A 19,406-nucleotide genomic window follows, 5' to 3' on the forward strand; every position below is an offset into this window, starting at 1 on the left:
CTCATCACTGTCAGCGTAGAATCCACGTTTCTTCCAGGAAGAAAACTTTCATAAATGAGGAATTTGCTTTGGCATTTCTTGTATCCACTTATCCTCTGTTTTTTTTTTCCTTCGTAACCTGAAGTCATCCATGTCAGGGTGAGGATTGATTTGCACAAGTCTTTCCTTAGTCGTACAAGCAGGTTTTAGTTTGGTGTCTGGTCACGGTACGAGCATCCTTAAAATTCTTCAAAATCCCCAGAATCCTCAGTGTTCAGAGACAAAGGTCTCAAACTTTGAGTTGCACTGTTTTTCATGCCATATGATTTTGGAGTTTCTGTGATTATGTTACACAAACCCTTGCAACAGTGTAATTACTTTCACCTAGGGACAGTAACGTGAGACATGTTTTTGTCCAGTTCACTTGTCCCATGCCATCATTACCCCATACTATCACTAAAGATTGCCGGGACTTTAGACAAGTGTTTGCTGATTACTGAATTGAGCTGCAATTCTCAAGTTTGTATCGTGTCAGAACCTGTCTCCAACTCAATGTGATTAAAAGGCTTCTCCCACATAGAGGAACATTAGTGAACAAGGTCTGGAAGGGTCATTTTTGGTACCGATTCTGCTTGGGATACAGCACCACCAAGCATAGTGATCTCTGCTCACATCCACGATGGCCATAGTGACAGCTGAGTGTAGTGATCCTTGATCAAGACGAACCTGTTATGTCAGAGAGACGCGGGGCGGAACCCAATTGCAGTGATGCAAGAGTCACTGGAGGCAGGATGCGAGTCAAATACAATGGTTTGATAAATAATACTAAATATACAACAAAAGGCATCATCGAATCGGGAGAAAAGAAAAGAAATCCAAAAGAGTCCGGGAGAAAGAGTGCGAGCAGAGAAAACGAACGCACAAGTAGAAAGTAGGGAGACAAAGGGAATCAAAATACAAAAACTCAGAACACGGAAGAGCGCAACAAACAGAGCAAATTACCAGTGGGGACAAACGGAGTCGATCTGGCACACGTTGCTGGAGTCCACGTGTTCTTAAGATCAAGTGAATAGGAGATGATTGGCTCCAGACGTGTGCCACAAATCAGGAAGGAAAGAGGGAGAAACAACACTCGTAAGAGGAGAGTGGCTCGAGGTCCGTTGAGTAGTTTTACCCAATGTCCATTGGCGACACAAGGTGTGAGGAAAATGAAGCAGTTTAATGTCCGATGCTGCTGTTTACGTGACAAAGGCATTGTGGTTAGCTGAATTTGACTACGTTTCAAAACCGGCTCTACAGTGAGGCCTTTCTGTGTGAAAGTGTTACCGCACCACGTGAAATGCTATTGGCATGTTGTGCATGCTTTAGTCCTAATACAAATGCACCGCGTTCATCCTAATAGGCATCCACCGAATTAGACTTCCTGATGGAAGACCAGCTGCTCCTCCATATTCTGAACTGTCAATGATTCTCACCCACAGCAAAATTCTTGGTGGAATGCATTATAGTGAGGCAAGGATTGTTGTATTCACCTACTGCTCAGCACCCCCATCATCAGCACTGCGCTTTAGTGGCACATGCACAATGTGCTGTACTTTCCGAGCTCCTTAAAATTCAGGTAAACCAGGTAGACTCCAACCACCTTTTCTGACCAAGACAATGTAGGTAGACCTTGTCTATTTCATACTTATCGTCTCACTCTGTTTGGAAATATTAGATAATAAATTTAATAGATTTAATAAATAGATAGTAAATTCAAATTCAAACACAATTTTAGTTTTGTCTTTTTGTCCATTTGGGGATTGAGTTTCTGTTCAAAGTTACATTTATTGGCACGAGACTCCAACATTCCATGAATCTCACTGTCTATTAACCAATCATCTTGTGCAAACAAGCACTCTCTCATCGTTCAGTCAGCAGTCTAGAAAACAACATACCAGACGTTAATTTGTTTTCACATGAAAAAAAAAACTTGATGCGGGTGAAAATCCATCAGTGCATGATATTCACATTTCATACCTGAAAATGTTTCGTCAGACATGTCTGAGAGGCTTGTAAATTGCTGAAATATGATGCTTTTGATACACATTCCGTATCAGCCGTAGACAGCCTGAGTTCACAGACACTGTCCACAGTCACGAGACATTTCTTGATTTAAAATCTTCCATGCTGGGACATATAGCTGTCATATGAAGACCCTGATAATCTTCAACCTCAAGATCATGAAGGGAAGGTTGTGGCAGCGTGACTTGAAGAGGCATGATAAATCAACTGTTCAGGTTTGAATGAAGTGATTGTTACGGGCCAAGTTCATGTGAATGTTTGACTATTACACTTTTAATTTTCATACTCAGACAAGGATGGTCACTCTATTGCACTTTGAAGCTACATATTTGTGCGTCCAAAAAAATAAGGGCACCAGGCGAATGCATTTGCCTGTATCCTGTCATGGATTGGTGCAGGAATGAATATCTTGTTTCGGCTAGCTAGCGTCAATGTTTGTAGCAATTGTGATGTGATATTTTCTTTGTCCATGTGCTAGTCTCTCATTCTTGAATCTGAGCTTGTTTCAGTTTAGACCCCAAGGTCCCTGGTTCAACCCTACATATGGGGAATATCGGGGTCCTTTCTGTGTGTACTATGGTTGTGTCTTCCTGGGTTTAAAACATGGTTGACTCCATTTGTTTGATCAGTCGGTGCCTCTTAATTGTTACGTGAATACGAGTGGTTGTCCAATTACATGTGGCTTGTGGTGGACTGGCCACCTGTCCAGGGTGTCCCGTGCATTTTGACTGTTTCATCTACGAAGATTGTAAAGCTCCTGAGCTTATAAATGGCTACGTCTAGCCGAATTACAGGAATGAATCAACTTTCATGAGTGAAAATGTGGATCGCAATGTACTTCTTCTGGTGGTACTGCCACCTGTTGTCCAATTGAGCACCATGAATATATTTAACACAAATTATATAGATAACATACATGTAAGGCAGACACATGAAAATCACTTTTGGGTGTAAATGGGTGGCTCAGCAGAGGTATGTACTGTCCCAGTGCCTTTCTAGTAGAGTTACAATTTTCTAGCAAATTTATTATTTTATTTACAGTGTGGGATTGGTGTGGAAGTTTAAAGAGTTTTAGTAATAGTAGGTTAGTAATTTGGTCAACACATTTTACAGTGACCACTTTACTCTGAAACTGCACCAGATCTGTCTTCTCTTAAAACCCACTTCAGGTTCATGAAAAGCCTTATGGTCTTTTCAAAGACCGTTTAGCTGTACTGAGCATAATATTGTTGTAGCTGCAGTTTATTTGCACGTGATGAGTCAGCATCAGGGAGACGGAGGCAGGTCTCCACTGCAGTGAGGTGATGTGTGTCTGCAGGGAAACATAAAACCAGGCCGGTGCACGGCAGCACGCTCGCATGCAGACGGACACTCCCTCAAGCCCGAAAAGGACATGGGCAGCGGGAACTCCTTTTACAGAGAGGTTGCTCTCGAACTTCTTAAAGATCAAAGTGATGCATGATGACTGCACTGTGCCAAGATGAATGAAAAATGAACTGATCAAAACAGTTATTATGAGTGTAGAAATTTGGCAGCCGTATTCCCACAGCCTTGAGATATGGAGGGGTCAGCTATGAAGCACCATTCCTGTCTGGAATAAATTACCTCAAATATTATAAAGTGCCTTACAATATTTATTTAAAAAGTCGATCAATTGTGTGGAAAAAGTTAATCCCACGGAAAGTCTTGTTAATAGCACCACAGATGATGATTCCATATTCCCTGCTACTATCTGCTAAAGCAGAATGTTTCATAAATCGTCTTCGAAACTCCGTGCATCAAATCCATCTCACACCTTCTAAAGGATGGGCTTTTGCCGGCACCCTGGGCCATTTAGGGAATTCTATTTCACCACCTTCATCATATTTCACATATAGCACTTGTATGGATCTTGGTGCAATGTTTTATTTAAAATCGTTAGAGATAGGACATATATTTACTGTTGACTACAGTAAAGTCCCATATAAAATTACAATGCTTGTGTCAGCATTAGAATGGGAAGAGGTCATCGCAGATAAATGCACCGTCATCCTCACTTGGTTTGCGTCGTATGTCCAGCAGAGGGAAGCAAACACTTATTTTTACCGCTGCTGTAGTAGCCATTTTGTATGTTACCCTGGTCGCAGGCTTGCAGGCTCCTCTTTATATAAACTTAAATTCCGTTGGTACTTCCCATGCTTCCAGTAAAAGAGCGGACGAACTGAGGCGTGGTTCGACCTCAAAGAGCACTGCAATGGTTTTTGCTTCAGTTGTAGTTTGTTTGAGGCAACATGGAAAGAGTACTGTAACAGTGCTTCAGGTGAAGAGGCAGGAGTCTCTCTGGACAGATGACTAGTGCTTCAAATGTCCTATACAGGCTCTCTCTTCACATTGCTGTAACACTACAAAGAGGTTGTGACTGTCATCTCTCTCTACTGTGCGTCTGTCTATGGTTAGAATGAGTGGTGATGGCTGACCCAAGTTTTGTTAAAATCAGATGAATGCACTCACTTGCACTCGAGCCATTCATTCTGAACCTTGCTGACGACGATGGCCCCTTGTCCTCTGTTAGCCTGTGCTCACCTGAACCAGGTGTGCTTTAGCACGATTGCCATGACACACACATCATCCCATCGATTAAAGTCACGTGCCTGCATTCGTTAGTTTCAAACAGATGCACAGAAACAATAACATAATTTATTCACTAATGCTGTTGCTTCAGCGTGTGGACATGTGAGCGCTTGAATTTTACATTCTCTGCCAGAAAAACCAACATTTTCTGACATAGACTGTAGGCCACGTGACTTTTGAGACCAGGCCCGCAAATGGACCCCAGGCCTGACTTTGGACATGCCTGGATGAGAGCTATCATATTGAACTCACAACTCAAGCCTCACAGCTTTTGTGTGTCACATAGGTTCAACCTCTTGTGGAAAATGTTTTTATGCTTCCCACCTGACCTCAATCCAAGTCCATGTACTGTATATTGGATATGTCAGACACTCCTCTGACAACCGCAGAACTCTCACAAAAAAATGCAGGGACATAAATTCTGCCAGTTATGGAGAGTCAGACAGACAAAGTGAGGGAGATGTCGCCAAGGACTACGATGTTTGCTGATGATATACGATCTGTTGTGAGAGTAAAGATATGTGATATGTATATTTTATGTAATTGGTGGTTCATGATGCCTGTAAGATCATACTCGGGGTGAAATACGTTTTGCTTCTGAGAGACCCAGTCGGTGGCTTAATGTGTGCAATAGAGTATCATCCTGCAGATTCGTTTTTTTTCCTTAGACACAAATGTTGCTAGAAGTAAAACACAGTGAGACTGTCAAAGAATAAGGACACAGACAGCTTTTTTTGGCAATTAACTGTATTTTGAATAAAATCTATAAAATATTTCACAGAAAAAATACATTATCAATTACACCCAGCAAATGCTTCATTTGAATACATTAATATCATCTGACCATCGACGCGGACTGTTGTGCTTTGTAGGCCCTCAAGTACGACACAGTTTTGCCCTCATACAGGTTATAGAAAAAGAATACTCAGGTTGAGTTCCAACAGCTTCATAGTGTATCTGCCTGTGCAGGAACCATCAAAACAAGTTGTTGTTTGAGGCAGTGTGCTTCCTCCACAACCCATGTGATTGGATGTTGGTGAGAGTCTGGGCAAAACAAGCACCAAGCTCCTCCTACTGGAAAAGTGACGTAGGCGGTTTCCTCCCCTCCTCCACTTCCTCCTCGCATTTTCCCTCCCAGCCCTCTCCAACACCTCCTCCCTCAGCTAGTTTGCTGTCAGCCTGTCAGGAAACATTAAGCTCATATGCAAGTGGTGCTCAGCAAGCACAGAAAAAAAAGGCCAAGAAGAAGGGAGAGACGATGGCGGCTCTGGCTCTTCGTTCCTTTTCAAATTGCACCTTTAACGCCATGAGCCGCAGCACAGTTTAAGAGTTCTGCTCAGTAGGAAAGGCACGTTGTCAAAATGTGATGAAGAATACATGTCTTTGGCTTCTTTGGACAGAAACAAAGGTACTGTTTTCAGTGGAAGTAAACTGGCTAACATGAGAGGTAGAGCAGGAGAAACCATACACATGCTTCAGAAGTCTTCTACGATCTAGGAGAGTTTGTACAGATTTGTCCTGGGTGTAAAATGTATACCATAAAGGCCATAAAAATACATAGGAGTCTCTGCTTTACAATTCAGATATACTGGTAAATACATGTTTTCTTCATGCCAGCTGCCGTAGAGGAGAACCACCAGCATCCATGACACTCTTCAAAGAGCCATCATAAGTTACACGCACACAAAACCAATCATGAACACATACAGAGAAGAAAGTTTGTGGTCGAGTTTCATTCATAAATAGGAGAATAAAGAGAACAAATGAGGTGACCCTCCACCCCCCTCCCCTGATCACTGTCTTCCTGCTTGAGTCACCTGACTTTAAATATAAATAAATAAATGGCTGGTTTTAGAGACAGCGTCCACGTTGGACAGCGAAAGACACTTTGGACGCCAGCAGATCAGCCTCAGTAAATAAAGGGATTTAATTAATAATCAACCAGGACCTGACTGAACATGTCTTAGTGGCGACTCAGACTGAGTCAGGCATTTAAAAAAAAACGTGCCGAGACGAGGAGGAACTCAGTTACGTTTGCTGGTTTGTCAGAAATGAACTTTTATCATTCTAGATTTACAAAATGTCTTTAGCCTGGTCAGACGTTACTCTGTGACTATTACGTAATGACACATACACAAGTACGTGCTCGCAAATTGGTCCAGCTTTTTTTCTTTGATGATTTGAGTTGAGAAGTAAAATGGCACCAAAGGTACGTTCACTCTGAATTGTCGCACTACTAGTACCCGTGTGATGAGCAACATCAAGTAGGTCCGTTTGCTGGGAGGACTTAAGTTAGTGAGAAGTCAAAATGGTGGATGGGTGAAGCAGAATTGTAGCCCTTTATCAACTGTGGACATGTTAACATAAAAAACACTTTTGGACGCTGCCATCTCCAGGTCTACCAGAGCCTTCTGAGGCAAACTTGACTCTGTCTTATTGATGGACTTGATATCTGGGCTCTGATTGGTTAATCAGATTTGAGGCAGCGAAACATGTCGCCCCAAACATGTCGTGCCAGTCGCTCATGTATTGTAGCGCTTTAGCCTGGTGTGAACATAGTTTCGAATCCTATATTTTGGAGGTGGTGACGTACACTAGTCTGTAAAGGAGAGGTGCTACTGTGTGACCAAAAATGGTCGAGTTGTTCGAATTTCAGTTGTGAAAACATTGATTGCAATATAAGGACATGCAAAATTGAACAAAAGACTTCTTGAAAAATGGTAGAATCCATCAGGAACAGTATTTTATACTGCATTCTTCCAAAAGTCACTGCTTTACAACTCTTGTAAAGGTCCTTACTTCGATCAGGACTTCACCAGAATCTCCATGATGTGATCCAGCTCATTCAGGTCCATCAGACAAGACTGGTGACTCCCAGAGTTGGAGTGGCTCCCGGGCCGCATTTTTAAATCCTCCTCCGCCCATAGAGACACACTCATCGGCCACAGAGAGCCCATCGCCCAGGCCGAGGGCAGATCGGCCGTCTCATACATGGACGTGTCGATGTCATCGAAGATGTCGTCCAGGGCAAAGTCAGTGAGGTAACCCGTGGTGTTTACAGCGTCGCTATAAGCAGGCAGTGCTTTCTGTGGGTCAGAGCTTAGCTCTTCCTGTGAAGACGGTTCTTGGATTGGTGCGGGGAACAGAGAAACGCTCTGCTGGTCGGCCTCCGAGCACCCAGAGCAGGTGACGGCCATGTCGTCCCTGAGTAGATGCGAGTCAGTATGGACACCATTGAGAAACATATCCGGTTTGGCCGACGCGTCGCTCTGCATGTCCTCCTGCAGCTGCCGGAGAGTGTTGATGAGCAGCACGGAGCGACGCAGACTGAGGTCCATGCCGGCCTGGTAGCGCTGCAGCTTCTGCAAACAGAGGCCGAACACCCGCTGACGCTGCTGCAGGTGGCTCATGTCCTCCGATCTGAAGTTAGCAGCTTCCACATCCCCCAACCCATCCTGCTGCTCCTCTTCTTTCACAGCAGTGTGAATGTCCTCCACACAGCTCCACTTCCTCTTCACGCCGCGACCCAACATCGAACCTACAGAAGATTCATGTGAAACATTGTAAGCGGCTGACAGCAGACAGCTCCATCACTCGTCTGTTGTATTCAATTTACCAAGCTCAATTAGATCACCTTGTTTTGTGTAAGATGAAACTTCAGTCCAGCCATTTACACGTTTAAAAACAGTACTACAACCTTCCACGCTGTGAGCGTCAAACGCCGTTTTCAGCTTGGTAACTGGCAAGTTTTCATGGCTCTATAAGACCGAGTGAGCCAGTCACCCCTGCTGATGATTCACATCAGCTCCACCCACTTTACAAGAACATTCTATCTGACTGGATGCTCAATACCTGCCCCAAAACGCTGTAAGACCCAAGCATACTTTTCTATTACATCAATCAAAGGCTTTTATGAATGTGTTTTAGTAGCAGTAAAATGTCACAAACATTTGTCCTTTATTCATTTCTGCCCACTTCTGCTTTGTTACATAAAACCAAGAGCTCCATTTTGGTACATCAAGTTGCATGTCGTATCCATTATTCAGGCATATGGACTGATATGTAAATCCATATACACATCCTGTACAACTTAGCTGGGAAGAAAGAGTTGTGCTACTGCAGTTGCACCATAAGTTAAACAGAGACACAGCAACTTTTCAACAGCATATCCACACAGCGTATTCCGATTATCCACAAGTGATTCGAACTGCTGCTCTGAGCTGCACCAGCATCTAATTTATGTAACAGTCACAACGTGTCTGCTTTACCGTGTCCCCTGAATATCCCGCCATTACACATGCATTAAAACTCTAAACGCGCTTTGACTCTTGAGGGCATGTAGGATAACTTCACTGCTCCAAACGTGCAGACATTACACAGAAATGACTCAGTACAGGATGTCAGACTACTCATCCATATAGAAGTGAGTCAACGCCGACACTTGAATTCATGCTCTTATAAATGGGATTATGCTGTTATATAATAATATGTGTAAAGTATTGACTTCATGATCAATAATGATATTGTAATTCTCACTCTAACTCCCGTTATTTCTATGTTAAACTTCGACTACCGCTAAACACACACAACAACCACTAACTCGGCTGAAAAGAGAGTTAAAATCATATGTGGTTATTGGGATTAAATCGGTTTACCTTACGTGCCCCTTCGGAGAGTCATGGAAATGGTAGATTCGTTGAATTCGGGCTCGTCGGGCTTCGTCGCCGTGATCTCGTCCGGAGATGAGGAATGTTCGGTCCGCGGCAGCTGAGCAGAGGGTGGGCTGAAAGATGGGGGTGTGGCCAGGGCGAGGCGCGCCTGTGATTGGTCCGCGCACCCGCTGATCAAGCCTCCACCTCCTCCACTCACGGGGCTGCGAATGTGCGGACGTCTGTTCTGACGAGAGCTGCTGGTGCATTTCGGTGCGGCTCGGAAAACTGAGCACTTTACAAACGTACACGTGAGCAACGAAAGCGACGGATTGAAAATGGATACTTCTCGATAATACATTAACGTACCCCTTTATTTTAACTTTATAAATACGCATTCATTATGTTAATGTGGCGACGTTATCTTATTGACTGCTAAATGCTAGCACAACTTCAAGGCGCCATCCGGGTGCAGTTACTAGTTTGACTGAATATGTTGTCAGTCATATGTTTTGTAATACATTCCAACTGATAATGCCTGTTGCCGTCAGTTTACATGGTATCTTTGTGTGCGGTATATCACAAGTATCGCTAAAAGGAACCGAAAATATCGGCGAGAAGCGACTGAACCTGAACGCATCATTTTAAAGAGACAGATGACTCAAGTGGGAGGAGGAGGGGGACGGAGCATGACCGGATGGGAGGAGGGTGACCACCATAAAAGGAGTCTCTTCAATCACGTTTCTTCCTGCACCGCCGCTGCCACAACTTCAGCTTCTTCATTTTTGTCTTCCTTCCTCCTTGAACATTGAAGTCAACACGCCGTGGCAGCATTCACTGACCTACTTATCAATGCGTAATTTAGGGCAGAATTAAATGGGTCTGTATCAAGTGTCTGCGGTTTAAAAAGAAACAAAAAAAAGTTTGAATTTCCATTTACCCACTTGTTTGTTTATTTAGTTGTTACTATGTTGTTAGTCGTGACTATTATGACAAATAGAAAAAGTCCCGGCTAATGAGCTAAATGCTGTTTTTAAATGTGTCCTTTTTAAGTCAGTGTTCAAACAAGTACACTGAAATATCTGACTTATTTTGAAGTGATCTAATGAGAATCCGGTGAATTGATGTTTGACAAAAATGTTTTAGCTTAAATCTATTAATATCAGGTTCACAATTCTGTAATTTGTATTCATCATTTTAAACAGACTTCTGCTTTATTACCCCTATCACCCCCAAAATAGAACTCTTTTTTTTGCACTTCTCTTTACATGAATGATATGAGAAAGTGTCTGAAGAGCAGACTTTTCTTCGCCCCTTCTCTCACTGCAGGTTTGATTATATTGCAAACCATCAGGTTCCAGTATGAATCCAGAATGGAAAAATGTTGGAAATAATACTTTCATTTGTGAGGAACGACAGAACCGCACAACTCCGTAGGAGGAGAAACCAAAACAGAGATGGAAAAAATGTTTTTCTGCCTAAAAGTATTGAAGGACACATGAGACGCCGACGACGGCCCGTTCTTTGAGGATCATGTTTGAGACACAATGGCTTCTGATGACCAGCTCTCCTCTGCTTTTTTCTGCTGAGTCACTGAGAGACCATTAATGTTTAACCACAGCGTAACCAAGAGGAGGCAGCAGACCCACTGGCGACCTGCACCTTTTTTTTTACTCCTCAGGAATATTCATAATGTCCAAAACTAAGCAAAATGAAGAGATGTTGACGATATCTCACACTAGGACAGACAATAGTGCTGTTTTTGTTTTGAGTGAAACAGTATCTCAGCAGTCATGTGAGAGCATATGAGGACACATTCTCATGTGAACAGCCTTCAGCACTGAAGGCAACACCTTTCTTGTTTTGATGTTGTTTTATTTCACTATTAAAACTGAGGGTCGGCAAATGCACAACACTTGAAACAATCTGATATATATTGAGACGTAAAGGTTCACTCAACTTCTATTCATGAACACACTTGGTCTAAGCCTACCTTCATTTCACATGGAGGAGACTTCATCATTTCACTTCAATCTATTCTATTCTTTTGGTTCACTGAAGGCAGGAAATGTTGGTAATGCTGCCGGCACTTACCTGAAGACCCACCAAAGGTCTGCCTTACTTTTTATATTCTTCCTGAGGCTTACTCTAATACAGTCCTTCTCATCTGGTGGCTCAGAAACCATATGTAGATGATATCATTTTCCAGGATTTAAAAAAAAAGCTGTGATATTGTGTGACAGGTCTGTGTATATCTTAAATATACATTTACAATAGGGGTCATGCTGGGTCCCAAAGCCAGACCAGGTCAGACCCACCACTCTACTTTATTTAGCAATTAAGTTAGGCAAATAAAATTCAAATTAGAAGTAACTGCCCGACACCTCACCACACCTCTGTTTGACCCCACAAACTAGTGCAATGCTAGATTGATCGAGACAGTCAGAGAACACACAGAGGACGACACACAAATAGTTGCACCTTTTATTATAAAAAATATTTACAAAGATGCTACAATGTTTTTCCTCGATATAAAAAAAATGCATACATTTTACAACGGTAATTAGTCTTTGAAATTCTAGCTCCCATTCAGACCAGAGTGACATCCTTCAGGAGTGCTGTGGTATCAAGTGTGTCTTAATACTGTATTTTCGTCAATACAATTTGTTTGCCTGAGTTAGTCTCTTCATCACCAAAAATGCATTGGATTTTATTCATGAGGAAGGCAACTGGTTGCATAAGAGAGAATAAGGGACATTTGAGTCGTGTACAATCATTTTGAGATGCGTATGACAGAGCTGCATAGTGATCGCCATAGAAGCCCAGTAATTACTCATAAGGACGAGAATAAATAGGAACCGGATTGAAACCAATGGGAAATTATTTTGTGGCGGATGGTTCTTTTGTATCCATTATTGTATCGTCTGTACCTAGATATAATAAATACAATAAATAAAGACAATAAATTAGACGGGTTTACATAGAGAAGTCTTCATTTGAAGTTCAGACAAATGAGTTAAAGCAATATGGCTTCTTGATGCAGTTATCAACCTGGGGTTTCTCCAAATGCAGCAGGAAAAGCTGATATTAATGAGATCAGTCGGACGAGCAGGGCCGGAAAATGACTATTATTACTTCACTGTCAACAAACCAAAGTGGTGCTGACAAGGAGATTGGCAGTTATTTTCCCTCTCTGCGTAAAGCTTTTGAGAAAAATGACAGAACAGCGCCTTTAAGGTTTGCGAGCGTCAGTCAGGACACAGTCGACTCAAGATGCCAAACCGAGGGAAGACACCGTCTTAACTCTGGCTACATTAAAATCTTAAAAAAACCGTGTCGAGGGCGGGAACGGTAATAATTTTATCAAATTATATTTTTAAAATTCCCCAGCTGTATAATGCAAAAAATATATTTCTATATACACATACGTACATATACATATAATCCATTCATAGTTCCTCATATCTTTAGGAAAATATGCATCGATTCATAGATTTGGGCTTACAATTTGTTCTGCTTCTGGATGTGTGTGTGTGTGTGTGTGTGTAGTGTGATGAATTGTTCCACGGTTGATGTAAGAATAAATAGAAATGGACAGAACAGCTCCCAGGTGGGGCCAGAACATCAGACGTAAACAAGTAAATATGTAAATAAGAATGCAACATGGTATAGTTAATTATCATTGCCTCTGTGCAGACATGGGCGGAGCTCTTCAGCAAGGGGGAAACTGTTTGATTGACAGGCCACGTTGGCTTTGTAAAGTTTTATTTTGCTAAAATAAAAAAGGTCAACACTTCAGTTTCCACCTTGTCAGAGAACCTCCTGCCTGCATGTAACATTACCACATTCATAACACGCATGTGAACTGCGCATAGTCTGGTAGGGGTCCATGAGGGTCCCCAGACGTGATCACCCTCAGGACCCCACGATTATCTCCATGATGTGATCCAGTTCATTCAGGTCTGACCTGCATGTGGAGCTGGAGCTCAGGGCAGCGGGTGCGTGAGAGGAGAGGCTCTCTAACAAATCATACGGCCCCATTTTGGGAGCAGTTTGCATGCCTGTCAGCACCGTATCGAGATCATAGTAGGACGGGTCCACATCTGAAAAGAGCTCCTCGAGCGCAGAGTCAGGTGGTGGTGCGGGGTGTTTGATCTCAAATGTCCCAAAAACCTGTTCCTCTGACCTCGTGTCTGCCGTGGGATGGTCCCCGTCCCCCTCCTCAGCCTCGGACAAGCACTCCTCGCTGTCCTCTTCATCCTCTTCGCAGTCGCCGTCCTCATCTTCTTCGCCCCAGCAGGGCCCCATTCCGAAGGGCGCTGCGAGGTAAGATGCGGACGACAACTGCGTGGAAACGGGTGACAATGTAGACATGCTAACTTCTGTCTCCACCTCGCCCTCCATCACCACTTCCTCCGAGTGATACCCTTCCTCGAGCCCCACCACAGCAAAAGGTTTGGGGCTTTGCAGCGCCTGAGCTGCAGCATCAGTCTGCCGACACAGAACCTCTGTGGCTACCAGGCGATCGGTCGGGCACTGAGCAGCTGCCAGGGCTTGGGTCATGATCTGCCAGGTGCCATCCTGGGTCATCTCTTCTTGGATCTGCCTCACCGTGTTGGCGATGAGCACTGAGCGACAGAGGTTGGGTTCCACCAGCATGTGGCAGAGCTGCAGCTTGATAAGCGACATGTCAAGCAAAGACTGCCGCTGCAGACTGTACGTGGAGGAGAGCGTCCGAGCTGCCGCAGCAGGAACCGGCAGACACTGGTCCCCAGTGGATACTGGCTCTTCTCCAGAGTCGGAGAACTTGCGCTTGGTGCCCTTGGGGAACATGTTGTCTCTCTGGTGATGATGAGAAGAAAGTCAAAGTCAGACGGATGAAAACCTTTTAGATTTATGAAAATGTATCACAGTAAATTTGAGACTTTTGTTTTCTAAGATGAAAATAATTTCACTAGTGTCATGTGACTGATGTGTATAATGTAATAAGGCTATATGGTATTTACATTAAAGCGAACTGTAGTGAGCTGACTGAATTAAGAAAAAAAAACACTAGGTGTGTGAGCTTTACATTTAACAGTGAATTGTCTGTGGTGGTTTTATCTTGATGTTTGCTATACCTTTCCTGTTGAGAGGCACAGGCAATAGCATAACAGCTTGGTCCAGGCTGCAACGCTTCTAGTACTTTTGTACGAGTGACAAGCGGCTTTTGTTCAGCACCATTTCTGCCCATTTTAGGCCAGTCAGAGGCAAGACTCCTGCTGGGCGGAACAACCACACTTTTAACAGACCACTGAGCCACCGAAAATAGCATGTTACCAACTGAAAGTGGACACTGCATCAAAGTAAGACTAGACAGACCTTTGTCACAAAAAAAAGACATCACTCAAGTTAGGCAAAATCTTGTACTCAATAAAAGGGGTTCCTCCTCAGTGTAGCTTTTTAGGAAGGAATGTCCTTAAAATGCAAAAACAACATTATTCACAACACAAAAACACCATTTTATGCTCGTGCCACACAAATATTTACAAAAGATATTACGTTTCCAGGTCTACTCGCAACACACGCCTCAGAACTAGTAGAACAAGATTGTCTCTCTGAAGTGGGGAGGGGAGGGGGTATCGTCATCCTTATGTTGACGCGCTCCCATTGAAACAAAAATGTCTAAAAAGGAGTGAAACAAGCCTCCTGCCAACGTTTAACGTCCCGTAACCCCCCCCCCAAAATAAACAGATTCCAATAAATAGATGTGCCTGAGCAGTGCAACAGTCTGAGGCGTTGCATTTTCCATCGGGCAGATGCTTCTGGTCGGAGCAGCTGCTCTGCAAGAGCGCGACATGGCGCTTGGGCTAGTAATTCTTCACTTAACAATTGACTTCACAGAGAGATGCTTCACTAAACAGTTGAGACTACAAGCGGCTTACACTGACTGCAAACATTCCAGATTCCACGTCTTAGTTTGAGGTGTATTTCCTGATCAGAGGAGAGATTTTCTTTTAACAAAAAGACAATGTTAGTCCTCAGATTTAGATATATTCTTCAGTTAAAACAAGTTAGTCTTGGTGCTTGATATCATCTTGAACAGATATTGCCAGACAAATTGACAGATTGGTATCACATTCTGACAGAAATGGAAGGTGGAATTTTTATTTAACGGTCACACTAGTATAAAAAAATTGGACAGCAACACAAGACTTTCTTTTTACAGTCAGTCAGGGATTTTATGTTACAAATGCATTAAATGAATGACCTTCTTCTCACAGAAAACTACAGCTGAGTCGATGCCATCTCCTGCACACACTCATGAGATGTTTTTTTTTCTTTCAAATAATCGCTGCCTTTCCAAATGACATTTCACCAAAAACACCCAGGAGACATTAGAAACAAAAATAACTTATCAAAAGACACCACACAATATGAAAATTATTAGTACAAGACACGTGAAAAAGTAACCATTACAGAACAAATCATTATGTTCTTAATGGTCCATACAGGAGATGGTTTAATTGTGCTTCTTCAGCGAGCCCACATACATTACATGCAAAAATCACAACTACCGTCTTCACTCCATTTACCACAGGTGGACTGCAATAATCTGAATATACAATTAAAAAAATCCATACAAGTGATCCATACCAATAATGGAATGAATGGCTCGACTCCCCGCTTTCATAGAATAACATTTCCTGACAAAGTAAGGGACAGAAGACATTAAGGAAGTGCCCAGGAATCTAAAACACAAGTGAAAGAAATTAACAATTATGTGTGTTGTCTTCTTGTATCTTCTTGTGTATGGTTTTTTCCTGTTAAACGAGAGAAACTAAGGGGTGCTAGGTCCCTGAAGAAAAGACATAATAGATCAAATTCATTCATTCAATCAAGAATTGGATCATAGCTATCATGTAGGAAGGATTTTTCTAAACTAAAGCACACGGATCAGTGACAGTAGGGCTGCAACTAACAACTAGGACGAGTCAACATCTATCTTAGCAAGCTTATCTTAGATGAACACGCAGATTTGTGTAATTATACTGTTGTAAACAGTCATAACAAAATGTTTGTCCTAAACACTAGTTATGTGCTACAACCATATTGACAAGCAGCTAGTCACGACTGTCTTAATACGCCAACTTGCCGGCAGGTGACGCGCACTGTACACGCGACTTGTCCGATTGTAATGTTGTACGTAGTAAACACCGTTAAATGCGGTTTGGAAACTTGACATTTCATCGTTGAAGTAGCGAGCTGAGCCGACGGCGCCACAGCTGGAGGCGACTAGTCAGTCGTTTATAACCGATTATCTCTACTTGTCGCAACATGTCAATTCATTTGTAATTTTGATTTATTACCCGACATTAAAGGAACACGTGTATCACTGAATAACCCGGTGTTATGTGTTATACCAGGAGTCCGCAACTGACTGGACTATTAAAGCAGTGACTGGTGATCTACACGATAACAAGAGAGACTTTCGTTTATCATTTAAACAACAGCAAAACAATATCAACATCATTAACATCGGGACGCTGTGACAAGCCAAACAAGCCGCGTACGGGTTTTGGTTCAGGTGTAACCGGTTATCAACACGATGTAACTGTGAATATGGCTAAATTGTTGCGTTATTCTCGACTGGTATTGAAGCGTATCTGGGCTTTCTCTCGGATATCAGCCAAACACAACGCAGCCTCGCTTTACGTCAATGGCTGCTGCGCGGCCCATCCCCCACCGCTCACACGGCCCCAAATTTATTACTAACTAATGAACAAACCACCACGCCGTTTAGGCTCCGCGTCTTCACCTGAGCGATAAGACGCCGCGCAGTAAAGAGCCGGGGGTTATCTGTGTTCGCTGCGGGTGTAGACGCGCAGCTGGCAGCGTGCAGTCGTGGCTGCCGCATGCTTTGTCTTCCCAGCGTCTGAACTGCCGAGTGACAATGAGGCCATTTTAACTGGGAGCTAACGGCTAACCGGCTAGCGCCGACTCGAGTAGCGAACTCGGATCGCTCACATTTATATCCACGTGGTGATTAGAAAGGTCGTTAACTAAACTAACATCACGGGTTGACTCGGAACGAGCCCTCGACGTGCGGTCCGGGTTAAACGGAGTGTTAGCATGCTAATTAGCCGAGCGCCCACCCCATTCTCCGCGGTCCTTCCTCCTTTCTCTGAGTAAAAAAACAAGAGTTTTGCCGCTGGCGGACTGGAACAAGACGTTAAATCAAACCTCTAGATACCCGCGGTAAGCGACTAACGGTGTCCGAGGTCCTACTCACCTTCTGTTGGCGTTATTTTATTCCAGTCTCGGTCATAGGATCGACGGCAGGGAAAGCGGAGATCAGGTTCAGATGAGATCATTCATGCCACGGCTTCAAAAACTGAAGTACCTCTGTCCTGCTGCTGCTGCTGCTGCTGCGGAGCGGCGGAGGGGAAGGCGGGGGAGGGGTGCACAGCAGCCTGCCATATGCCTCCTCAGATTCCTCTCTGACTTTCCAAATAAGCACATGCCCGATCACGGCATTTTCAGGGGAGCGAGCGTACATTTTATTCACATTATAAAAAGGTATTTTTTGTTTCTTTGTTTACGTTAATATTATGTCCGGAAATATTCTACAAAAATCTGTCATTGCAACTTAAATCACAGCTGTGAGGGGGGCACGTTTGAATAGTGGTCCATTCACTCACACATGAATTTAAACATGCGACTCACAATCACTCATGCTGACTGAATGGTTTTTGGACGTTGTGGGCTCCAAGGTCTGTCTTCACAGAACAGGAGAGAAAGATGAAAGCTGTCCCCTCAAACACACACTACACCTACATCTCTGGATGATTTAGAGAGAGAGGTGGCCCGGGCCACATGCGACCCTTTACCTGTATCTATGCAGCCGGTCATAGCACATGCAGAGTTGGGATTTCAATTCCAGATATTACCCTTTTTTCAAGTGTTCATTATGTTTTTCATTTGCTTTTATTTCTGAATTAGATTATTTTGATGATAATTATAATTTTAACTTTTCTCTGTTCCTCTACACTATGGCCTTTTTTTCAAAATCATATTCATGTTTTTATGCAGATCTTCTGCTTTATATAAAATGTCTTTGTTCATTTTCTATTTTTATTGTTTTGAGAACCTTTGTTGCCATTAATAATAATTGACAAACATTTTATTGAAATGACCCTATGTTACATTTTTCACATTTTTTTTATGATCCCGAAATCTTCTGTTTTTTTTTATTTTATTTTTTTTATACCGAGAGTATTTAAATAAAATAAAATAATAGATAATCAAACATATAGTACCATAGTGTAAGGACAATTTCCCTATTTTTAATATTCAAGTCACAAAAGACAATTGCTTTTCATCGTTCCTGTCATTTAGCTCGGTGACCCTTTTATTTCTACTGTAATTTTAGATCTCCTGGTGTTACACATTTCAATATAATCAGACCAAGCCAAAAGAAAAACTGTAGAGGAAAATGTAAAAGTAATTTCAGGGTAGTATTTATATACAGGCAAGAGTGACAAAGCAGGATCGTATTCTGTTCTCCATCTTGGGAACACCTGGAAAATGGTCTCTGAGCGTCACTTTAAAGTCCTTAAATCACCTGGGAGTGTAGTGTGGGACAGGAGCCAATGTGGCCCTTCGCTGGCATCGATGCAGCTGTCACGAGGCCGGAGCGAAACCACAAAAAACATACTTTTTTTCATCAATCATTAGGTTTCAAATTCTAAATATAGCTTCTCTAAGTTATATTTAGAATTGAAAGCCTGCTGCACACTCCTCATTCCATGTGTTTCCCTCCCTCCATATCTACTAATAGTTATATTGAAATTTTAAATTAGATCATTTTCATGAGTTATTCCTATTTCTTTTCCCTCAAAATAGATTGATATTGGAAAAATACCTTGTCGTAAAGTGTCTTAGTGTTATTGTTGTTCTTATTTTACTAATAGTTGTGTTGCTAAGATAGCTTTAATTTTTTTTTTTTAAAAATAGCCCCCAAAATGGTAGAATTACTCCATCAATGTTAAGCCAAATTGCAGTAAAGTTATGTCGTCGAACTACACGCGTAACTCCGACGCTATTTACCTATAATTATACTTC

The 19,406-nt window shown here is 42.6% G+C and overlaps 2 protein-coding genes across 5 annotated transcripts; both read right to left on the minus strand.

Annotated features, from left to right (window-relative positions):
- Window positions 1-5,388: 5,388 nt before the first annotated feature.
- On the minus strand, window positions 5,389-9,455 carry si:dkey-177p2.6 (uncharacterized protein LOC568712 homolog). Its single transcript, XM_053845932.1, has 2 exons — window positions 9,309-9,455; window positions 5,389-8,191 (listed from the first exon to the last, which is right to left on the minus strand). The coding sequence occupies exon 2, from the start codon at window positions 8,184-8,186 to the stop codon at window positions 7,458-7,460; it is 729 nt and encodes a 242-aa protein (XP_053701907.1). The 5' UTR covers window positions 8,187-8,191; window positions 9,309-9,455; the 3' UTR covers window positions 5,389-7,457.
- A 2,317-nt stretch (window positions 9,456-11,772) lies between these two features.
- On the minus strand, window positions 11,773-17,785 carry cdca4 (cell division cycle associated 4). Of its 4 annotated transcripts, none has more exons than XM_053845931.1 (2): window positions 17,575-17,785; window positions 11,773-14,560 (listed from the first exon to the last, which is right to left on the minus strand). In XM_053845931.1, the coding sequence occupies exon 2, from the start codon at window positions 14,133-14,135 to the stop codon at window positions 13,218-13,220; it is 918 nt and encodes a 305-aa protein (XP_053701906.1). In that variant the 5' UTR covers window positions 14,136-14,560; window positions 17,575-17,785; the 3' UTR covers window positions 11,773-13,217. The 4 variants fall into 4 exon arrangements, with proteins under 4 accessions (XP_053701906.1, XP_053701905.1, XP_053701903.1 ...); XM_053845930.1 differs by having other exon boundaries at window positions 11,773-15,988; XM_053845928.1 differs by having other exon boundaries at window positions 11,773-14,144; window positions 14,423-17,785.
- Window positions 17,786-19,406: the final 1,621 nt, after the last annotated feature.

The sequence above is a fragment of the Synchiropus splendidus genome, chromosome 16 (assembly GCF_027744825.2).
Source record: "Synchiropus splendidus isolate RoL2022-P1 chromosome 16, RoL_Sspl_1.0, whole genome shotgun sequence".
Lineage (NCBI taxonomy): Eukaryota > Metazoa > Chordata > Actinopteri > Syngnathiformes > Callionymidae > Synchiropus > Synchiropus splendidus.